The sequence below is a fragment of the Trichoderma evansii genome, assembly GCF_050947405.1.
Source record: "Trichoderma evansii strain SZMC 28006 chromosome Unknown GGI43scaffold_5, whole genome shotgun sequence".
NCBI classification, from domain to species: Eukaryota; Fungi; Ascomycota; class Sordariomycetes; order Hypocreales; family Hypocreaceae; genus Trichoderma; species Trichoderma evansii.
The window spans coordinates 102,993-126,948 of record NW_028145201.1 but is presented as its reverse complement, the minus strand read 5'-3'; the positions used below and the strand labels follow the sequence as shown (position 1 = coordinate 126,948).

General features: G+C 41.5%; 6 protein-coding genes across 6 annotated transcripts; 4 read left to right on the top strand and 2 right to left on the bottom strand.

Moving 5' to 3' along the window:
* Nucleotides 1-1,349: 1,349 nt before the first annotated feature.
* Nucleotides 1,350-4,333, top strand: GGI43DRAFT_399103 (GH92 family glycosyl hydrolase). The gene has a single exon (XM_083205302.1). The coding sequence runs from the start codon at nt 1,643-1,645 to the stop codon at nt 4,205-4,207; it is 2,565 nt and encodes an 854-aa protein (XP_083062428.1). The 5' UTR covers nt 1,350-1,642; the 3' UTR covers nt 4,208-4,333.
* Nucleotides 4,334-5,761: 1,428 nt separating this feature from the next.
* On the top strand, nt 5,762-7,721 carry GGI43DRAFT_399102 (glycosyltransferase family 32 protein). The gene is made up of 4 exons (XM_083205301.1): nt 5,762-6,238; nt 6,326-6,723; nt 6,784-7,322; nt 7,407-7,721. Exons 1-4 carry the CDS (start codon nt 6,016-6,018, stop codon nt 7,576-7,578), a joined length of 1,332 nt encoding a protein of 443 aa, XP_083062427.1. The 5' UTR covers nt 5,762-6,015; the 3' UTR covers nt 7,579-7,721.
* Nucleotides 7,722-7,980: 259 nt separating this feature from the next.
* Nucleotides 7,981-10,362, bottom strand: GGI43DRAFT_399101 (cytochrome P450). Its single transcript, XM_083205300.1, has 4 exons — nt 9,869-10,362; nt 8,614-9,806; nt 8,460-8,562; nt 7,981-8,336 (listed from the first exon to the last, which is right to left on the bottom strand). Exons 1-4 carry the CDS (start codon nt 10,076-10,078, stop codon nt 8,271-8,273), a joined length of 1,572 nt encoding a protein of 523 aa, XP_083062426.1. The 5' UTR covers nt 10,079-10,362; the 3' UTR covers nt 7,981-8,270.
* Nucleotides 10,363-10,898: 536 nt separating this feature from the next.
* On the top strand, nt 10,899-14,490 carry GGI43DRAFT_432590 (acetyl-CoA synthetase-like protein; the record flags this gene model as incomplete). Its single annotated transcript, XM_083209604.1, has 2 exons — nt 10,899-11,405; nt 11,479-14,490. Exons 1-2 carry the CDS (start codon nt 11,148-11,150, stop codon nt 14,488-14,490), a joined length of 3,270 nt encoding a protein of 1,089 aa, XP_083062425.1. The 5' UTR covers nt 10,899-11,147.
* A 1,054-nt stretch (nt 14,491-15,544) lies between these two features.
* On the bottom strand, nt 15,545-18,027 carry GGI43DRAFT_432587 (Mechanosensitive ion channel domain-containing protein; the record flags this gene model as incomplete). Its single annotated transcript, XM_083209603.1, has 4 exons — nt 15,545-16,518; nt 16,565-17,348; nt 17,405-17,529; nt 17,607-18,027. The coding sequence occupies 4 exons, from the start codon at nt 18,025-18,027 to the stop codon at nt 15,545-15,547; spliced, it is 2,304 nt and encodes a 767-aa protein (XP_083062424.1).
* A 3,553-nt stretch (nt 18,028-21,580) lies between these two features.
* GGI43DRAFT_421407 (Zn(II)2Cys6 transcription factor domain-containing protein) lies at nt 21,581-23,461 on the top strand (the record flags this gene model as incomplete). Its single annotated transcript, XM_083207948.1, has 6 exons — nt 21,581-21,644; nt 21,710-21,837; nt 21,893-21,938; nt 21,972-22,310; nt 22,386-22,493; nt 22,560-23,461. The coding sequence occupies 6 exons, from the start codon at nt 21,581-21,583 to the stop codon at nt 23,459-23,461; spliced, it is 1,587 nt and encodes a 528-aa protein (XP_083062423.1).
* Between the last annotated feature and the right edge of the window lie 495 nt (nt 23,462-23,956).

Here is a 23,956-nt window from a genome sequence, read left to right as displayed (position 1 = left end):
AGTATAAGAAGACTCCTGTAGAGTATTAGGCTTAAATAGTGGCTAATTTGTTGATCTTCTGCCATAAGGTATAGAAATGATTCAAAATACAGGGATAATTCGCCGAACGCTAGAATGGCATCAGTTCTACAGGCTGAGTTTAAGCATGACTACGTATTTTCTCAAAGTGATTTTGAAATAAGCTAGGCACAAGCATAGATGTATAAACGTTACAATATTAAAAAAATTGTTCAAATTTTACTAGTACTTATAGCTCGCTATTTGAATTAAAATTACATTCATAGAATAGACTATTCACCTTGTAAAATAGAGCTAAAGGGAAGAAGACTCATAATGTTCATTAATTAGTGTTCATAGAGATTCTAAGCAGAGGCGCGGTATAAACGTCTTCAAATACACGACGTTTAGTTTATTATGTAAGTTATAGTAAATATGGTGTATCTGTATAAATTATGGTATTGGCAGTGAAAAGAGTTCAATTGGTGGGGATTCTGTATTTTTTTTGTGAATGCTCTTCTCTCAAAGCTTATATGTAGTATTGAAATACCGGAATACTTTTCAACAGTCGTCAAGTAATGTAGTCCCAATTCTCGTCATTACAATCTTTACATGTGAAGATTTATTTGGTAAATTACCCTTAAGTAAATATTTTCAATTACGCATGTTGCAGCCGAATTGAATTGAAAAGAGAAGAGGAAGGGAAAAGAGGGAAGAAGAAAAAGGGGAAAATATGAAGTTGTATTAAAGGCAATTAGATTTGATGCTCAAGAAATGTTTATTAAATATTAATCTGTGATTCTGGTACTATGTACTCCGCGCAAGTTAGCTACCTACCCTAGCATGTTGCAGCTATTTGATAAGTAGATGATAAATGAAAGCAATGGGTTAGACGAGTTGGATTTGAGCACAAGTAAACATTAGTAGCTAATTCAAATCAATTACTGCACCTGACTGGATTGAGGCGGTATGTCTATTATAACCTATAGCGACGGAGCGCCTTACGAAATTGCGCCATATAACATGCAAATTGGATGGGACAGGGATTGTGATTTTATTGATCCCACTCTTTACAAGAAATGACCTGATTATTTGATTCGTACAATGCTTTATTCTGCTGCACTCTCTGCAGCACATCCCTTTCATTGCTTTGAACCATTTGGTCTCCATGCTAGCCCCGCATCTCGCTTCTCGGCAGTCAGAGATTTAGCTCCCATCGATGAAGCAGAAAGCACTTGTACATAAGTATTACCCCGCGAAAAGTGGGAGCGATATACATCTTGAGCTGCCTAAATAGGTGCTGGTTCGATGCAATCTTGGTAGATCATAAATACTAGCTTCTGTCATGAATACTCAGACTCGCTGACTATTGGACCGAGAAGTAAGACATGTATAGAAATTTACCTTATATTATGCCAGAATGCTGCCGAACCATGGCGCTCCTAATACTACGGAGTTCTGCTCGCTTTACTTTGTTGGAGCACGATGACTGCGCTATGAGCATCCCTTGCTAACTCGGTTGGCTCGTAGTTCGTATACGCGACATCTAGTTATTGGCAATACCTTTCATAATTTCCAGCTGGAGACTTTCAGAATTTCAGAGGGCCATCTGGATGTAATTTTGGTTCGCTCAACCCTCACAGTCATGCGGACAGCATCCATTCCTTCAGCACTGCTCGTGCTATTAGTGATGCCCTTTGCAGAAGCCACGGCAGGACTAGAACACTTCCCACGCCTCGATGCGACAAACGAAGCTACTTCCTACTACGCGAACGCTGGGAACCTCAAATATGTTGACCCCCTCATTGGTACTCAAGGCGGTGATCCAAACGACAATGGCGGGATGATTCCGTCGGTTGCTCCTCCATTCGCGATGACGCGTTGGACGCCGCAAACCCGCGAAAACTATATCTCCCAAGTGCCTTATTCGAATTGGGATGATCGAATTCACGGTTTCCAGGCGACGCATCAACCAGCGATATGGATGGGCGAAAATGGGCATGTTATACTTATGCCAGGACTTGGCGATGAGATTCAGCCGCTGTTCCAGAAACGAGGACTGGCATTTAAGAAGAGCGATGAGAGTACTACACCATATGTCTATCAAGTAATGCTGGACGCGACATCGGCGGGTGAATTTGGATGGAATTTGACTGAGCAGGCAGCCTCCGAGCAATTTGGAGATCAATGCCCGCCTTGCCCCGGAGGAGCTGCCCCAGTACCAGATACCGTCAGAGAGGGGGCAAATGGTCGCACAAGGAGAAGCTTGGACAATGGCATTGACGATGTGCTGGGGAGATATTCACCAAGAGCTACTTCTAACAATTCTGGCTCAACTGGCGGAAATCAGAGCTCGATCAAAGTATCGATGAGCGCATCTGCGCACGTGGGCCATTTAAGGATCGACTTCGAAAACGAGAACAAGCAGCAGCCGTTTTTATTTATTCAAGCAAGTCGGCTCAATTGGACTGGCCACATCGACATTGATGAAGCTCGTCGCGAAATTTCTGGCAGCAATCCTCAAAGGCACGACTACAGCCTGGGGCCGGATCGCCCCAAGTCATTCAACATGTTCTTTGTCTCACGATTCTCCGCACCTTTTGAGTCCTACGGTGTTACACAGAGCGGAAAGGTCATGGAAGGAGAGAAAACAATAAATGGTAAATTCGTTGGCGGCTTTGTTAAGTTTAAAAAGTCTGTTCAACGCGTGGAAGTGCGAACTGGGGTATCATATATTAGTGTTGATCAGGCCCGAAGAAATCTCGACATAGAGATTCCTGACAACACATTATTTGATACCACTGTAGAAAATGCAAAGGCCGCTTGGTTGGAGAAATTAGATCGCATTACAATAACAGGTGTGAACAAGACAGACTCAGAACACGACCAGCGGAATATTTTTTATACAGCTCTCTTTCACGCGCTACAATATCCTAGTGATTTCTCTGAGCCCACTACAAGCGCTAGTGGGGGAACACGCCTGTTTTATAGCGGTTATACGGATAGTGTCCACAAGGAACAAGACTCATATTATCAATCTTGGTCCATTTGGGACACGTACCGGGCTGAGCATTCTCTATTAGCTCTTCTTGTGCCCGAGCGAGTTGACTCAATGATGCGTACATTACTACGCATATTCGATTGGACTGGGCGTCTGCCACTCTGGGCCAACCTAGTTGAAACAAATATAATGATTGCGACGAATGCAGACGTTATACTTGCAAACGCGCTCATTCGAGGTTTCAGAGGTTTTAATATTACAAAAGCTTGGAAGGCCGTGCAAACCGATGCGTATAACCCTCCCGAAAACGATACAGAGCTTCTATACTACGATAGAGAACCATATACTCCACGCGAAGCGCGTGCAGGCCTCACGAGCTATCTACAACATGGATGGGTGGATAATGACCATTGGTCTGAAGCTGCAAGCCGAACGCTGGATTACTCATTTAATGACTATGCTTGTGCTGTTGTAGCAGCGTACTCAGGCAATAATGAATCTTATAACGAACTCATGGCGCGCTCGAAAAATTATGCAAAACTCTGGAATTCAGAGACAGAATTTATGCAGACGCGCAATACTAACGGCACGTTCGCTCTAGACAGCTGGGGATGGACTGAAGGGGATAACTGGGTTTACACATTTGACGTAATGCACGACGTTGAAGGCTTAGCAGCACTTTTTAAAGGTGGAAAGAAGGGCATGAAGTCCAAACTCGATGCACACTTTGGTGGAGGTCATAACATGCAAAGCAATGAACCATCACATCATGTGCCATACCTATACTCTGCGATTGGATATGCTTCTAGCACGGCAGAGCAGGTACGCAACATTGCTTGGGCAAATTATAATGCTACAGCAAGTGGATTAAGTGGGAATGAAGACTTGGGCCAGATGAGCGCTTGGTATATATTCTCAGCACTAGGATTTTATCCAGTGAATCCTGCAAGCGACGAGTATGTTGTGGGGACGCCATTTTTCGACCGGGTGGAAATAACATTACCGAAGGGCCCCTTAGGAGGAGGACAGACGCTGGTGATATCTGCACCCGGGGCAGGGACAGAGGGCAAAAGTTATATCAAGTCTCTAAAACTGGATGGCAAAAGTATATATCAGCCTCTGCTACGTCATAGCGAGATTGCAAAAGCCAGAAAGATTGAGTTTGAAATGAGTAGTCGGCCTACATCTTGGGGTTCACAAGATTCTTGATATTGAACTGGATTAGGTATTTGCCGTTGCAAGTTGGAATATACGTACTAGTTCAGCGCAAGAGATGGTATATAATATAGAAAAATAAACCGCAATTAGAAATATTACATAAATATTATGTCGAAGCTTTTTTATCCCAAAAGTTTTTGTGGGTATGTGTATTTAACTGAACTAGGACGTTAGTCGGTAAAGTCGAAAAGTTAAGCAAGTTTACGAATTTAGAATAGCATTAGATGTTGTAAATTAGAAGGCAGCTCCTTGGCTAATTGAAAAGAAGACCTTGCATTTAACAATTGGATGCAGAAATAAGTGGACATAGGGCTGAACAGTAATATGATTTTTAGACTTATTAGTAATTGCACTAAAATATATTTAGCTTCCATATCAAAGCACCAATTATGGATATCTATTAATACCAGGTCTTTAAGGATTACATGCTGTACTGAGATAACCCGTAGGGCTTCGCCCCCTTTTCTAGACAACAACCTTTTTTGTCTCGACTTTGTACTTCTCCCCCTTTTTTCTCTGTTTCTGGCTGTCGCTATAATACTGGAAATGACTAACACTCTATGTTTCTCAAACCTCTGCTTACAGTAGTCTTTTTCTCCCTTATTCTTATCTTAACTATGATTTCAGCTTAGTATGGCCCACTGATGACGAACGCAACGATGATGGCTGCTACAATGATGACGACCATGATGACGACGCCTACGGAATAATATATAAATTCTATATTTTTCCACCCATGAACATCTATTATCAATTTTAATTCCACTTTTTCTATTTTAAAATAGCAATATGTTTAAAAGACAGCTTAATATCATAGCTTAAAAACTTGCATGTATTCAAAGCGTTTAAACATGTTTTATCTCTAGGCGGTAATGCTGAAATAGTGACATAACCAACCCTTTATATCGAGCTTCTCTTTAATATTCATAATGAATTAACATTGCAGCTTATGGCGTGAGATTTATTATATTTACGCTGCGTACTTGGAAGATTTATGACATCTAAAGTAGCATACAATTACGGTCCCCAATTTTCTCCAGTCCATTGTCTTCTGGTAGTAGCTCTCTGTTTCGTTTCGGTCCGATCCGGGCAAAAATTTCCCTCGGCTAGCTTCTTGTTATATCAGCGCTTGAGAGTCTTTTCCCGCCCCCTTCTGTTCTGATTTTATTTCTCATGCTAAATGTACCATTTACTGAATGAGTTGTATGGATTCAAGGTGTTCAATTCTGTTTTTGGACACCTCCGGGCGCCAATCCGCATTTAGCAGGGTACAGTAGCCGCAATCCGCTTGGTTACAGTAGCCGCAGCCCGGTTAGAGTAGCTCCACTAAAGGCCGGGATGTGCGACGCGCGTCCTTCAGGGCAATTGCTGTGCCATGGAAATGAGTAAACTTCAAGCTCTTTGCACATGTGTGAATGATCGTGAGGCCAGTTATATGTAACACTTGTATGTCGTACCATGCATATCCCTGATAGCGTCGATTCTATCATGAAATCGTAAAGCCGTAGTCAATTTCCATACGTGTTCTAATTACGGTTGGGTCCACTTTCAAACTGTTTGAAGTTGTCAATTTAGATATCTTGCTTCTTTAATGCTCATTAGTTACACTTTTAGTCATTAAGAGTCTATTTACGATTCAAGGTCGAACAGTTGGTTACTGAAAGTGGAACCTGAACCAACCGGTAGTCGCTATTAAAAAGGGGGCTGTCCCAAGTACAAGCAATTTGTTGCGGCATCATTGGTTTCTCCTATCTGTCTTTCCCTTTAATGCAGACCGAAGGACGAAAAGCTGCATTGATATGTCATTATTTTCTAAAGCTTTGATGATGAGTGTCCAACCTCGGTGGCGGAGGTTGAGATTACGGGTTTTGATTTTATCTGTTATTGTGCTTTTCATAACGGTATGGCTATTGACAGCTCACAAATCTGGCCCTATTCGAATATCAGACGAGGCGGAACTGCGTCGCAAATTTCCATATACATACAAACATATTCACACTTTCAAAAAGGGCCTAGGAGGAGGTAATTTTGCCCAGCCCATAATCCCATTGGCATTCTTATGCAGCAACTCTATCCATTATAGCCATGCTAACAAATCTTTTCTATTAGCATGGTATATACCCCCAACCTGGGTCGACACGAATAAATCGCCCCCAAGAAACATAATCGAAGCAGTTCAGTTAGCCTCGAAAGTCGTCGAGTCTCATCCCGAGCGTCACATTCCATACTCAAATATTCCCCTCTTGATGCATCAAAAATGGGATACTACAAAATTAACTGGTACAAAAGAGATGGTTCTTTCCTATATAGAGACATGGCTAGTAGATGCCATCTCGCCCCCTCCGGGATCCAGTGAAATGGCATACTTTCTCTGGGATAATGAAGGTGTATCGAGACTAATGGAAGAATATGAACACGATTTGGTGAACGATTTTGTTGAGGTGTTTTCACCTGTAGAGAAAGTTGATATTTTCCGCATTGCAGTTTGTAAATGGTTTGGAGGCATTGTAAGTCTATGGTAGCTGCAATTTCCTATTTTATATGCAAAGTGTTAACCCATTGATTAGTACGGCGATGTCGACACGAAAGTGCTTCAACACCCATCTCAGTGGATTCACTCAGCTGATATCTCGGAATGGACTGATGAAATGACTGGAAAGAAATATGGCTTGGATGAGGCTACACTGGCACTTGTACACCAAAACTCTGGACAATCTCTGCCGGTAAACGCAATGTGGGGTATTGAGTGCGATACAGACCCGAATACAGATGCTCATTGGCGCATGGCGTATACTTATCCTGTACAGCTTACAAATTGGGCATTTGCATCTGCCGCCAACCATCCTATACTCGAATATTTCTTGGATCGTCTACGTGACAAAGCTGCAGAAGCTAGGGACAGGGTTCTAAAAAATCCGGGCACCAGCTTATCCCAACTACATTACGATCCAGTAACGCGCACAGGCCCTGTAGCCGTTACAGAAGCCACAATGTGGTGGTTGGAGGAGCATGACGATTTGAGATGGAACGCCTTGACAGGTTTAAAAGACGGTGGAAAGACTAAGTTAGTGGGCGACGTCTTGATTCTTCCGATAACAGGGTTCAGGTATGCTTGTTTTTCGTTTAATTCTTTTTCTTTTTCGCCTATATGATGCGGAATGAAGTATTTACTGACATAATATTATCTTAGCCCGACGCAAGAGAAATATAGCAGAATGGGGGAGAAATCTTGGGACGATCCTGATGCCAGACTTGCTCATAAAGCTATGGGCTCATGGCATCACACTAATCTCATAGTTGAATATGGTAAATTTTGCCGTTCTTTCTTCGGTCTATGTAAAGATTGGCAGAAGATGTGGTAATGGAATTTCGTTAAATACAACAGCGTATTAAAACCCTGGCGTTATGATTGGTTGGTTAGCATATGCAATAGCCTCCTGAGGAAGAATTGCAAGATTTATGTCATGTAATCTCAGGTTGAGGATTCTCTGATAACAGTCAGTTTCATGGCATAATATTGCAAAAAGATTTGGTATTTGCGTTTAATGCATATATTTTACGAGTTATTCTAATATACCCTTTTAAATGCCCATGGCTCCTTAAAGAGTTATTTGGTTGACAAGATGTCCATCAAAGTATGGAGCGTGCAGCACTGAGACTATGAAGTCTTTTCATAGGTAACTAGGACGATTGCGAGCAACGGCGCTGGAACTACTTTAATAAATATACGCTGGTTCTGTCTTCCTTCAACTGAGGCAGCAAAATTATAAGGCCAATACTATACATTATAAATGTCTATCTTAGTTTAGTGCTATATAATACAGGGCCCACCCTCTGATACATATCCATTCGACCATTTTGCTATGATGGTCGTGATCCTTCTGTTCGATTTATATAGGACGTATTGGATTCATTGTTGTCTTTGGGACTTTTATTAGCTAGAATGTGAAAACCAAAGGGGTATTGCTGCTAGAAAGAGGTGATTTATTTGTTGTTTTAAAATAACCAAGTGCAAAAAACGACCTCGGATCAATGTACTGTCAAATTTGGAGAGCTACTCTTTTCTTCTCCTAATGGATATTTTGTATCCGATGGGTGGCGGGGAAACATAGCTGAACCACTGCTTAAAATTAGCAATTATCGCAAGGAAAAGAAGCTTACTGGAAAGTCGGGGCAATAGAAAAAAGAAGAAAAAGAGGGAAGAGGTGGACCAATGGGTCAAGCCAGGATACACATGACTCACAGGATTTTGCGGCCGAGGACTCTCGTTAGGCTTGAGTTCATAGCGTAGTATAATCTGCGATAAGAGCAGCTTGAGTATATGATTCGCAAAGAAGCGGCCAATGCTTTTCAAAAGTTAGCAAAATGTCGTTTGAAAGAATATCTCAAATTATTACCAAGCATATTTTCCATGGCTAAAGGCCATGTAAGTGCCGCTGGTAGATGCAAATTTTGTCCCTGATTGTTGCGCTTCCACTTTCTCATTTAAAAACCGGAAAGGTTCAAATGCAAATGGTGACTCTCCCGAGTAGATTTCTTCGTCATGATGCAAGCCATAGCTTCCAATACCAACTTTTGCTCCATATGGAATGTGTTCTCCTGTGGGAAGATCAACACCTTCTTTTGCCACTACGACTTTGATCACGCCGTGAGAAAATCCCCATAATCGAAGACTTTCAGTGAGAACACTATCAAGCTTTACCATTTTGGCAACTTGAAGTCGAGTCCAGCGTACCGATGGTTCAGCACAATCAGCAATTAGAGCTTCTTCGCGTAGCTGACGTTGGATTTCGGCACTCTGTGGGGAATGAGCGATATCGATCAATGTATTCTCAAGAGTAATACCCTGAACTTGAATGGCCGCCCAGTTGAGTACGGCTAAAAGTTTGGTAGTTTGGCTTTGCGAACGACGTGGATCATCGTTGCGACGAAAACTCTCTTTCATGAGGCGAGAAAGGAGATCATCGGGCTGATCCGCATCTGACTTCTCTTCCGCCATCTTGCCAAATCTTTCTGTACGCTCTCGAATGACAGGGTTGACGCAACGGTCCATACTCCTGAACTGGACCCAATCGTATTGCGACAGAAACGGAGCTAGGAGAGGCCGCAAAGGCTTGGGCGTTAATTGTGCGAGAAGCGCTTCGATCAAGATAAATTTGGCAAACTTGGTTGAGCTGGCGAGATATGTCGAGTCTCGACAGAGCGGCAGCCCAACAAATATCCGGCTGACCACACGACTTACCAGCTCTAAAGAGACGTCAAAGAGATCAACCTGCCTCCAGCTTCTTGTATCGTTACCCCATAGATCGTCTAATGCTGCATGGATCTCATCAATGGCGTCATTAGTCTGTTTATTTAACTGACTGGTAATAGTCTTGATAAGATTGACAACAAATGTCCACTCGTTGTCGTCAGCGGCAACACAATTCAAAAATGTATGCTTTGCAGCGAGAAACTCGTTATTGCTCTCACGCTGGCTGAGCACGCTTTCAGGCTGCTTGAGTAACCATTGGAGATGCTCTGACGGCAAAATAACATGATGTCCTGTGAAAATATCAGGAAGTATATAAGACCGTCCCTTTTTTGAGTGCTGTTGAAGCTATTAGTTATTGTACGAGAGATTCCATAAAGTAACAACATGGCTGTTCTTACATCTCGGTAACCAGCCCATAGGAGAGTGTTGACCTCAAAAACTGACCCCAAGGAAGATCGAGCTCGAGAAAAAAGAGATCCATCAGAGTTAGCAAAGGCCAAACTCTTTGGAATGCCCTGGTACGAGAAGATGCGGTACCACACGTAATATAGGCTACCCAGTAGACCAATGGCGGCCAACCAAGGGAAGAAATTCAGAATTGCAGCCATCCTGCATTAAATGGTGTCTATAATATCTTTATTTAGAATACTGTGATCGTTGATCATAACTCGTTCAGCACTGGGAAGTTCACTGTATTCATAATGTTTGAACTCTATAGCAAATATAGAGGTCTGACAAAGCCGTTGTCATAACCCCAGATATTCGTCATATCCCAGCGCTCAATCCCACAATGTTCACGCTGCTGGTCAAGCAGCGGCCCAAGTTCTGGTCTGCTGTTTAGTTTAGCGCATTCACCCCACAGAGAGAACTTCTGCGGATAAGTACCTCCGACGTTTAATGAGAGAAGAACTAGTTACAACAATAGTAGCGCAACGCCATCAGATGGCTGTAGCGCTGGGGAAAAAGTGGGGAAGTCCGTTGGGAGCAGATTGCTGCCTAGCTTATCATAATAATGACCTATTATAAGAAAAAAAAAGTGCCATTTTGAGCTAAATGTATTTCAATTGCGTGCTTTAATGGATAATGGTGGCAAAATACGAAAACGTGGGCAGAAAATGGTATCATAGTGGCCCATTGATGCCACCGAACGGGACCTGGACTATTCCGCCTCCCTACTTTCAAAAGTTCAACACCATCATCAGTCACATGATACTTTCATGCCATATCATCTGTGGAGCGCTTTTATCTCCATATCATAGAGTTAACATAGTGACATAACCTTGTGTATCACACATGGATGTTGTTGGATCGAACAAAGACGCCGTTTATAATATCCGCTACCATAGGCAGATAGTGACATAATAAGCTAAAGTTGCTAAATTTGAATAAACACTAATGCAAAACGCTTTGTGAGAAATATTATACAGGTATATCTACATTATGTGCTCATATGCGGCCACTCCACTAGAAAGTTCTTGTGAACAGTATTTAATCAACTATCGCGCAGCAGCTCTTAGAAGAGGCCACTGTCTTCTGCTATCGATACTTGGATTCATTATTCCTCATATCTCAATTGCTCTAGCTGGGAAAATCTATCCCATTTTGAGATATTAGAGGCTCATTGTGAGAAAAAGAGAGAAAAAAAAAAAAGGGCTACTCAAATCGCGAACGCATCCCATGGCGCAATTCCGAACCGATGATTCTCACCAATTTTCGGCTGCTAAAAATATACCACTGCCTCCCCCGACAGTTAATAAACTAGTCCATAATGTTATCAAAAGCCATGCTGTCGCTCGTCCAAGTGCTCAGGCCATCGCCTCAGCCTCAATCAACCTTACTTACCAAGATCTTGATGAAGCCTCCTCATGGCTGGCTTCAAGAATCACATCGTTGGGAATTGGCTTCAACTCCATATTGCCAATTATTTGTGAGAAAGTATGACCCTCCCCTATTGATTACCTTCTACGGCAGTCTGTTGCAAAAAAACAGTGCTTACCTTCTTATACAGTCAGCTATTACTATTATCTCCATGGTCGCTATTTTGAAAGCTGGATGCGCTTTCACCGCATTAGATGTTTCTCATCCGACTAAAAGACTACTGGAGATAGTCGAAGACGTTAAAGCCCCTGTTCTCTTATTATCGACTGAACAAATTCCGCGGTTTAAAAACCTTACTGGATTTCGAATTATCGCATTATCCAATAATATGTTATCTGAGCTGAATACTGCCGATGCATCGTATACTACACCTGTTAATGCGTCTCCAAGTGACCTGATGTATACCATCTTCACATCAGGAAGCACAGGGCGCCCAAAGGGCGTTATGATAGAGCACAGAGCCTGGTTAACGGCCGCCCTTGCCTATGGTAAAGACCAAGAGCTAAACTTTAGCTCGAGAGTCTTACAATTCGCCTCATATGCCTTCGACATGTCTCTAATGGAGATATTCACGACACTTATCTTTGGCGGCTGCGTTTGTGTGCCAACAGAAGATGACCGATTTAATAGGATAGAGAAATTTGTTAATGAGATCGGACTTAACACATTGATGCTAACTCCGTCTTATGCCAAATTATTGGATCCTACTACCATGCCTGCCGTCCGGATGCTGGTTACTGGCGGAGAGGCAGTTCCAAGTCACTTGATCGAGCTATGGAGCCCCCACGTGAAGATCTATGTTGCTTATGGCCCGACAGAAGCTTCGATACAATCTTCGGGGGCAAGATTAAACATTGGAACCGCGGCAGTTCCGTCAGGTCTGCTCGGGCACCCAACAGGCTGCAACCTGTGGATCGTCCGGGAGGACAATCACAACGAACTAGTTCTTGAGGGCCAGACAGGAGAACTGGTCATTGAAGGAAACACATTGGCAAGAGGCTACCTGGGCGATGACAAAAAAACAGCGGCTGCTTTTGTCGACATGTCAATTGGGTCAGACATCCGGCGCGTGTTCAAAACAGGTGACTTGGTTCGGCAGACGGACAGCGGCGATATCATATTTGTTGGTCGCAAAGACACCCAGGCTAAGGTGCATGGACAGCGCTTGGAGCTGACAGAGATCGAGGCGAGGCTGGCCCCAGCTTTGACTACGGGGTTGAAGTGTTGTATTGAGAAAGTTCAAAGTCTCCACTTTACTGATGGCGGTGCTATTGTGGCCTTCCTGGGGAAAATTATGCAAATATCGGGCAACATAAGCCCAGAGATCCGCTGGACCCAAGTGGAGACTATGTTAGAAATGTCTGTTAGCATGCAGGCGCATCTGGAAACGGTACTACCTAAATCCATGATGCCATCTCTATACGTACCGATTACCTTCATCCCTCTAACGACGTCGCACAAGACAAATCGTTCAATGCTGCGGGACCTGATCCAAACTTTGACTTCTGATGAGTTGCTAAAACTCAGAAAGGTCGATAATTCTGCAGCTAAATATAGAGATTTATCTGCTGGAGAGTTGGCTCTCAGGGAGTTATGGGCGACTGTACTCAATGTGGAACCAAAAACTATTGGGCCAGATGACAATTTCATCCAGCTTGGAGGTGATTCAGTGACCAGCATGAAGCTGATAGCAGTAGCCCGTAATCGTGGTATTACGCTAACATCAGCTACTATTCTCTCAAATCCGGTCTTGTATGTGCAGGCTCGGCTTGCAATCACCTCTGGCAAAGGAAAATCTGAACAGGACATAGAGCCATTTGGGCTGTTGGGGAGTCGTTCAATGGACCTTCAAGAGACAGCCGCTGCGCTCTGCAAGCTGCCAATTGACGAAATAGAAGACATTCTGCCTATGACGATTAGTCAAATGAGATGGTACGGAAAAACCTTGGTTAAGCCAACCGCATGGATTGATCAATACCACTTTCAGCTCCCAAGCAGCATAAATCTTGACCGATTCATGGTCGCCCTCAATTCCGTTGTGCAAGCTACAGACCTCCTACGTGCAAGGATAATCACTACTAGCAATAGAGAACTCTTTCAGGCAATCACTAAATTTCATCCGGTCAAAATGATTAATTCCAGCAATACATTGGAAGCTTACTTGAGCCAAGATGTTCTTATTCCTATGGGGGTTGGTACACTGTTAAGTCGCTATGCTATTGTTCATCTTGCCAATTCTAAGAAGATCTTTGTTTGGACAATTCATCACGCTATTTATGACGGGTACTCCCTACCTATGCTGCTTCAAGCCATTCGGGACTTTTATTATGGGCTTGAGGTAGTCCCATTCACTCCATTCAAACGATATCTTAGAGGCATTGCGGAGAAAGATCTGTTTGAGGCTGAGAGTTTCTGGAAGAAATACTTATTAGATGCAGCATGGACTAAATTTCCTGCCTTATCTCATGAGAAATCGCCACCAATGGGACGAATCTTGACAACCTTCAAAATCGCATCGAGGCAAGTGCCGCCCCTCAACGCAGAGGTTTCACGATTTATAACTATCGCAAACATCATACGTGTTGCGTATGGCGCTACCCTTTCACAGTTTTCCACAGACCGCCTCAGCTCAGTTCTTTTCTTGGAATCTCTCAGTGGACGTAATTCAAGCTTACCTGGCATCGATCGCATCGCGGGGCCGACCCTGCTCACGATCCCCACGAAGCTGGATCTTCCACCTAAGAAACCATGTTGTGAGATTTTACTAGAAGCTCAGATATCCTTGACAAATCGTATGAAGTTTGAGAGTTTCCCTTTACATCGGCTACTACCTCTTGCGCCCCCTTTGGAACTTCGTAGTGTCTTATTGATAGAGAATGAGACATTTCTAATCAATGAAGCTGGCTGTGACCTATTTGGCTGTGGAAAAGAAGAGGTAAAGCTAGAAGAAACTGAGGGCTTACCAATGATATTCCGTTGTGCAGCTCTTCAAAATGAGATACATATCGATGTACGGCATGATAACAGTGTCATTGGTAGCAGTGAGATGGAGGCTTTCTTGAAGACCTTTAAAGCGTTAGTTGAACGGTTATGGCAGGGTGATGGAAGCCAGCCTCTTGAAGCTATTCTCTTATCTGTATAGAAATAATAAATAATGCGAAGTAATGCTCACATAAAATTTGAAAATCTACCAACCGATAATCTATATGAAGTATTCTGATGGATGAATAGATTATACATCGATTTAAGTCATCTTAAAAATTTTCAGACATATAAAGCTCATTTACAGTGCCACGTCAAAAGTCACGATTCAACGCTAAAACACACTTAAAAATAGCAAAACTCACACTATTTCAATAATAAAATCTCTATAATATTATATTATAACACATTATAAAAATTTAAATTTTAACAAATTTTTATATAAATTATATAATATCAAAATTTCTTATTATAAATATTTTTTTGTTTATTTTTAAAAAAATATATAAAATCTATTAAAACTTTAATTTTTTTAAACACTATAATTATAATACTTTATAGCAGCTTATATATTATAATTATAATATAAAAACCCTGTTATAAGATATTATAATTTATTATAAAAAAATTCTTAAAAAATATAAAAACTTTAATATTTAATATTTTAATAAATACTTATTATTATATAAAAAAAATTATGTAATATATATATAATAAGTTTAAAATAAAATTTATAAGGTTTTTTAAAATATTATTAAATAATTTTTTTTAAAGTTAAAGTTTTGAAATTTAATGGATTTTATATGGTAATTTTAAGTTGAGTCGTGACTTTTGACTCCCCACTGTACATAGGTAGGATATATATGATGTAATGGAAGTAGGAGCTTTCTAACAATATTATTTGGTCGTCGGAAGAGTTACAGATTCATCATCTATCCTAGTTTCTGACATTCCAGGAACCTAGAATATCTGCAAGAGGAGGTCATATCACAATAGCATATACACTATACTGTCAATTAAATGAATTCAGCTTCAATTTCGATTATTTTAAACGCCCAAGCAAAATTTCAGAGATTCGCAGATTAGCTCGCAGTATCTGTTAGTACAAAATTGTAAATCGAATTTCTACAGTAATCTTCTCCTATTGCTGCAGAAGAAAGAGAGAGAGAGAAAAAGCAAAAAAAAAAAAAAATGAAAGAGAAGAAGTAACTCTCTTAAGCCTCTTCAGTGCCTCTCATAGATAATCGTAGTCCAGATGTCTCTCTCCGTACATTTACTCCAGTGCTAGAAGCAACTGGCTGCTTCTCTGGTACAGATCTTGAGACCTTTTGAAAAGCCTCTTTCTCTGTCTTCTTCGCCTCATCTGCAATTTCCGCTTGTTTTCTAGCAGCCTCGATTTTTTCTGCTTCCTCTTCACTATTTCCTTCACTCTGTGCCCCGATCTCCTCTTTCTTAATTTCATTGTCCCATCTTAGCCCTTGTCGTCGTTTTATTTCTTTCTGGATGTTCTCTGTTACATCAGGGATGCTGAGCTGTGCAGTATATAAAGGATTTCCATTTTCGCCTGGCGCGGGTAACAATGCACCAGGTTTAAATAGAGGGATCTGGCGACATGCTGATATCAGATAGCAATGGAATTTGTTGCTCCGCATTGATCGCAGCTTTTCATTAGACCAGTTGTTTCGATGCGTAAATACTATCCGCACTTCCATTTTATTCAATTCGTGGAGAGATGTAACGTTGAATGCAAGATTCCCAGGCACATAATCGCGACTATTATCGGTGACGAAAGTTTCGAGCATGGTTTGGAGTTTATTAAGGTCTTTGAAGCTGGTGCGAAAATCGAGAAACATGGTGATGCTCTGTTTATTAATTTCCGATCTCGTGAAGTTTTCTATAGATTTTCTGAATAGTTCTTCATTAGATATTTGAAGATCTGAATTACTATCCAATCGACGGAAAACTGTATAGGTCAGAGACTGGTGCTTAACCGTGCAGACTATCCCGTCTTTCAGGTTGGGGGTGCAGAGCTTCACAAGATCACCCGAGTCGAAAGGATGATCAAAAAATATAAAAATTATGCCTGTCAATAGGTGGTTTATGGTACGTCCAATGGCAAACGAGAGTCCAATGGCGAGAGAAGACAGCACACTTTGGATTTCTTTGATGGTGGGAACGTAGAGAAGCACTGCTATATGATTAGCTAGGGTTGTATTCCAAGGTGATAAACGTACTGATAAAGAAGATCATAACAACCGCGATGATGAGCAGAAGTAGCCAGTCTAATGTATTTATGCAATGATCCATATCGGCAATGGTCTTGAATATGTTGTGCTTCTTTTGACCAGCCTCAGATACCATTCCCACAAAATCATCCAGCGGAATGTAGCCGCTATCGTCGGCATCAATTACCTTGAACAGAGATTTTGCCTCCGTCGCGCGATTTGGCCCTAGTATCTCGATAATATCGTTCTCTGATAAGCCGTATTTACCTCTGGGGACAAGGGACAGCCAAATACGCCGCGCCAGTGCCGCCGCAGCTGTAGGATTTGCCCAGGCACGTTCTATCGTCGCGTAAGATGAGCCAGGACGCAGCCAGTGAGAATCCGAGTCGTCTGAGACGAAGTTGCCAAAAAGTGATACGAACTTATACCCATCGAGGCCAAGGCGAGCGAGATAGCTCGATAAACGCACGCGAGCTGAGGACTTCAAGTCCCCTTTTGCGTTCCGTATGATGGCATCTTCTTCTGCAAATGTGTGGTCATCAGCCCTATGAAGGTAGATGGAAGCTTCATATAGAATAATAAGCGCTTGTTGGATGTCTTTAGTCCTTTCTAGCGTTGTGCCAGTGCGCCGATAATGGTAATGGATCGTAATATAGGAAATAGCGACCTTTTCGATCAGATAGAAAGCCGTCCAAAGGGTAAGCTGCTGAAGAATATCACTAATGACGTTATTCCAGTCCCGGTAGGCATCAGGATCCGTGTCGATAAGTAATATGGGGTTGTCTTGGATAGCCTAAAAGAAGATGTGAGACCCCGTTTACAAGACCAGGTTGAGAATCATTTTCATACAGCGCTGAAGAAGACAAATGCAGCACCTGTTGTGCCAAGGAAGCAAATAGGTCTGCGCATGAATTTAAAGACGCGCCAGTACCTCTGATGAGCGGAATTAACGTATCTGCAAAGAATGGATTCAGCTACTTAGACTGCAAGAGAATAGCATCTGGGTGTACCTACCTGGCAATAAATCGGAAAAGATACGGCAGAACAAGACCGATGATATCAAAGAATACTGCAAAAACCCATGTAATCTCCAGCCATAGAGATATGTAGAGACCGAGGTTGGCACGTTGGGCAGCGATAATAGCTTCGATTGGTGCGTCATCATCGATATTGGTATCGTCACTATTGGAATATACAATGATGGGAATGAGCAATATAACGAAGACGAATATGAACACTATGGCATATCGAACAGCCCACCAAAAGAGTCGCCTTCGATGAGACTTGACTGCAGCTGGTGGGAGCGGTAATAGTGGCTGATGGCTCCATTCAGAGCCAGTGTACGTTGTATCGTATTGTTGACCTCCAGCTAATATTGAAGCGGACTGGTCTCCCTCTTGCGATATGAAATCAATACTAGACGTCGTTGTTTGCACCGGTTTCCGTGGAACATATCCGTAATTGGTGTCCATGGCCGCTTTTAGGTTACAAGTGTCGGAAGCAGCCGTCGATAATAAAGTTTGTCCGCCAAAATGGTGGCGCCAAATAATAGTAATTGAATAGAGTGCTATTAAGATCTATTCTGAATCATGGCCGTCAGTAGCCTAGATTTATAACAACAAACAGACAACCCCAGCATCCCTTAATATCCAATGAAATTCTTAATACCATAGCTAATCACCAAGGTCTCGACGTTTGATGTTTCCAAAAGCCAGTCTAAGCGCAATGCAAAGCACTAGCTCTGATGCTTACCTTTTGTTCCAACTAAAATAACAAGGCTTAAATCTGACACGACGCGCTAGTGTTTGTGGCCATATCAAAGCAAGCATACGGAAGAGCTTCTTTTTTACTGTAAAGGGGACAACATAGGCCTAAAAAAAGAACAACCAGATTCTATTAAGATGTTATGATTAGTATATCCCCTTTAAGTGTTAAATTTTATTCACTGTTAAGATTTCTTAGGGTTTAATTATCACGATTACCACATTATGCCTGGTCTCGTTCCGTCCCGTCTTTCGCGTTGCCATTCCGTTTAAACTGCTGCTCATATGAATATCAGTTGGAAATGTAAATTTGATGGGGAGATAGTAGCCTCAATCTTAGCCCAGATATCGACATGAAGCGAGACTTGAATCATACTAGCATATAGAAAGCTATTGATGCTTTACGAGATTCAGCCCGCTCAAATAACCCACTATATGTACTCCGTAGACCAGTACTGCGGTACTTAGTCTATAAGAAATTTGGGTAAGGCTTTTTCACATTGTACAAATCAATGGAAGATAGCCTAATATAAGAGTCTAGATAAAAAGAAGGAAGACAAGGCACTCCTAATACAGAGCATATAAAGCTGTGTATCGTTCCATGTTTCGAATATTTCCAAAATCTCAATTTCCAGAAGGGCATATGCAGCATTGTTAGCGTCAATAATTTCCACTAAGCAGCAGGTATGCCCAGTGTAGCCATATTTATTTTTTTTTTAAAACAACCTATCCAATAATTTTACATTTAGTGGTACGAAGCTAGACGACGAAACATCAACTGATGACTCCTCTTCATTGCGAAAGATTAATTGACGCATTGATGTAGCTGAAAAGCAGTAAAAATAGGAACAGACAATCTTGATAGCATTTTGAAATACGCGACAATAGGATATGAGAGATGCGATTGACGCAAACTATCTAAATAAGCAGGCCCTTTTTTTTCTCTTTTCAGTAATAATTTCCACAAGGGTTATACGCGCTTCAATAGCCACACCACACTTGACTACGATTATGAAATACAATTTAGGAGTGTCAAGTTGTGGGCTACGACAAATAGCGGTAGCGCACCCAGCTCGCGAAATCCTACCGCATTGAACCTAGTTATTATGGAGTATATGAAGCGTGCTAAGATATTTGCTCGATTCACACATTTTTGGAATTTCTGTCTTTGTGTAGCTTTTTATTTACACCGCTTAAGTTTTTTTAAGCCTTCTATATAGATTGAACTTTCGTCGTTCTATTCTAAGTTAAGCCATAAAGGCATGACTGAACCCGCTAAATAGCTGAAAATTTAACCTACATTTGTACTGCGTGGTCCCAATACCACAGGTTACTCTTAGGATTCTACGTTTTGCCTATATTATTGGGTTTGTTAATAAAATGTATCCAAATAAATATCCATGCGTTATAGAGAAAATTAGGGATCCGACTTTATCTACATTGAAAAGCAGTTGTTTACCTTATTAAACGGCGAAGACCAAAACATAAAGACTTATTCATTCTTGAATTCTTAATCAATTTCACAATGAAAAGTGCTATGTAATGAGATTCGTTTGATCTTCCAATACAACCTCTAGCTTAAGTTTTCATATAGTTTCGCATTAATACATAGGTATGCAACATTAAATGTAAATAATAAGTAAAATAAGCTTGATATAAATTCTGTCAAACTATTTATTCCTGGCATGCAAAATAGAGAGAGAGATGCATGAAATGGTATAGCCAACTATCGATCATTTATTTAACAATTGTGAAAAAACTGAAATCTAGCGACATAAAGTTACATATATAGCTTTGAAAGCTTCAAGCAATTGGATGCAAGCGATATCGGACACTCAAAAAGCATATATATGTGCATATATGTCCACATCCATCTGGCTGTTAAATGACCATCATCAGCCGACCTTGAAATTCAATTTTAGCATGGAGAATATTTCCATATCAGTCCCTCGAAATATGATGGCTGTTAGCAGCATATGTTTTGCATCAACAGCATATCTGGCTGATTGGAGTCATACGCATGTCTTGAACCCACGCTGGCCGCCTCACGCGAAATTTCATAATGGCCAAACAATGTCTATCGGGGCTATGAACGCAGCTTTAGTTGTATATCTGCTCAACAGACGAACAAAGAATTCTGAAATGGAGAAATATTCCGTATTTGTCGCGGCAATTGTCGGCTCTATAACAGCTTTTGCTGGCTTATCGGCAATTTTATATCCAGGAACAGCATGGACAGATCCAGAATTTGATACGGGAGCTCCGATAGCACCACAAGCTTACGTTTTCGTCGGATACTTGATGATCACTTGGATGGGATATATGTTAGAAATGTCAAGGCTGAATAAGATACAATACAAGATGTGAAACCGTCATATATGTGGACGAAGATGCTATATTTAGCACCGATCCTTTCGAATCAGTTTCAGCTCATATATCTTCCAGATTTTACTGCTATATTTAGTACAAACTCGTGTTGAGAATTCTTTTTTTTTTTTTTTTAGGAGGTCGTAGAATCTCGATCTGCACATTGTCCTAGTATTTCTAATTGTAAATTATTGACTATCTATAAAGTTTAACCCATATTTATTCACAGATCACACCGCAACTTACGGAAATATAGTATAAGTCCAATAGGCCAATGGGTGTAATGCGTGATGCACAAGTCGCTAACAACGGCCGGAATCGGCGTCCTAGGATCGAAGCTACCAGACCCGGCGTATTCAGATGCCTGTCAAGCTACCGTAGATCTCTGGTGATGTGTCTTCTATTTCTAAGCGATAATATTTTCTACGGTGTCTACTCTAAGAGGTTGGCGATCATACACTTATGTATCACGGTCTTTACGAACTTTGCGCCTATCCATAAATGGAAACAATCTGAGAGCCGTGCGCGCAAGAGTTAATCAAGCGATTCCGAATTCAGCATGTTGAAAAGTGGGCTTTACTAGGCTAATGCATCGGCTAATGCTCATATGCTCATTACCTAGCAACTGGGGGTTTATTACCAATACATTGGAGACATGGGAGAGTGTGTTAACTCAGTCATAAATATTTGTTTGCTCATCTTAAGAATACCTAATAACAGTTGGTATGACTTAAAAAAAAAAAAAATAAGGCACCTTGAAAATAATACTAAATGCATTGTTTTATATTATGCGATCTAGGTATATACAAGGCAAGGTACTGGCTTGGTGCAATGATTACCCCTCTTTGGTTGTCCATTCTCCCGTACTGTTCAAGCCGTGTAGCTTTTTTTAGCAATGGTTGGTGTTGCAGGACGTAGCAAAGCTTGCAATACATGCAAGATTCGTCACGTACGATGCGGTATGTCGAAGTCGCCTTCCCAGACTTCTATTAGCTAGTATTAACCATAAGAGGGCTATCATTAGATGCACGTCACCCATCCTGTCAACGCTGCGAAGCCGGGGCATTTACGTGCCTAGGCTATCAACGGCCGACGGTATTTATTGATCAGACGAACCATATCAGAGAAATGGTAATGAAGTTGCAATATAACGTTATGGAAACAAAGCTAGCTATCCCTCCAACATCTAAGCTTGATGGAGTGCGAGTGCCATCTTTTGGCATCTATCTATCACTTCCCCTTCAGATCTCTTGGTACTGACCTTGGTGACTCGCTTGGGTGTAAAGTATCCATGTATGACAAAGTACGGGTATTTATGGACAAAATTTTAATGAGTCAGGATCCTAAACTCTCTTGTGGGTTGAAACATGAAGATCCTGTGGACCCAGCAGTGACTCCAATGCTTGGCACATCTATTGAATCGGTTGCACTCTATATGTACGGAAAACATACTCAAAACATAGCCAAAGTCCACCAAGCATTTAAGTTACATGGAAAAATCTTGGATCGGTTGAGAGCTGTAATCTCTCATCACTATGATACAAATCACCAGTCAAAAAGAGTCAGCGCACAGCTATTAGTAGTCATCATGAATATGGTGATATATGAGGTATACTGCGCCAGTTGTGTTGCAAAGTCATTTTCATCTTGCATCAAATAGCAGTAGTATTTTAGCAGTTACTAATATACGCCGGACGCAGTTGATAACTCCTACAACCGAAAGCGCCTGGAAAGATCATGTACGTGGTCTGGAAGCTCTGATCAACAATTACGGCCCTGTTGTGTTCCATCAGGAGTCTATGAGACGAGTTTTTGAACAAGCGAGAATGCACATCGTATGTTACTGCTTTGCTCTATCTTCTTGAGTCTGATAGTAGCCGAATATATGCTAACTTATGAGTTAAAGGTTGTCGCCCATCTGGATGATGTACAACACATGTTTCTAGAACAGTCATCTTGGCAAGAGGTTCCATGGCACCATCAGCCGGAACCAAAATCGATTATAAATTACTATATAGATATTCTTTGTTGCATTCCAGGTCTGCTAGAGGACAAAAATCTACTCCTGGATGGTTTAGCTGTCGATCCAAATGCCCTCCGACATTCGATAGCATGCCAAATATTCCGTCTTTATACAAAGCTACTTCAAGTACGATGGTTCTGGGAGGTTTCTAATCCTTCTTGTTGCCATGAGGTACTGACCGACAAAGAAAGTCCAGCCGCGTTATTACCTACTGAGAAAGCATCAGGGCAACCCTTATTCGAACCACTTTTAGTCTTTAGCTCATTCCAGAGAGCTATCGAGACAAACCTTTATAAATGCTGTATGCTATTTCTCTGCGACATGGCAGCCCAACTGGGGACTTTGAATGAATTAAAACAGCTGCCAATATCTCAACTTTTCGATTCTGCGTACAGTGTCTCGAATTTTGATGGACTTGGTGGTAAAGTCACCAAATGCGCAAAAATAGCAGGGCATTATACTGGTGTCACGCAAACGCCATATGCGCATAAAACTAACCCGGCATTAGCATTTCCGAACGAATTATCAACATGGAATTTAGCGGCCTATGAGATATGCCGAAGCATTAAATATATGCTGCGGCCTAACCATGGACCTGCAGGAGCTTATTTTGCCATATTCCCTCTTCGAGTTGCTCAAATATTTATCGAAGCATGGTCGAAAGCTGAGTCTGGACCCAAGCTCCGTCCTTTTTTACGAGGCAAGTATATAACTGTAAAGCCCATTCCAGGAACTCCATTAACGCCAAATTAGGGCAGTTTAAAGCTAGTATTCACACACCAGGGCCAGTATCTAGTAAAACAGAACAAAAGTTGAATGCTATTCCTACTGCAGCGTTCCGCCCTGCTCGAGGTGTGAACAATGAAAGTCGTAAAAACGATGACAATATTAATAAAAAGAATCACTGTATTCTAGTTTTGCAGTGGGCGCGATTCGTTATGGGGTATATAGCAGACATATATGGCTTCAGCATGACTCGAAACTTTAATTAATGGCAAATTTATTAAGAATCCATTGTCTACGCTGATTACTGGTACAATAGTTCAAGGTCTGGCTTTTTATGGTCTAATTTCAGCAATGCATAAATTAAATTTTACCACCGCTAATAGCTTCCAAGATCAGTTCCCTAGAAGCAGATTGGGGCCCCGTGGAATAGCTCCGCCACAAAGTGTATCTGCAGCCGTATTCATGTGCCAGTCAAGCTTTTCGCTTTCTCACATTGCAGCCGTACAAATACTATCGGTATTT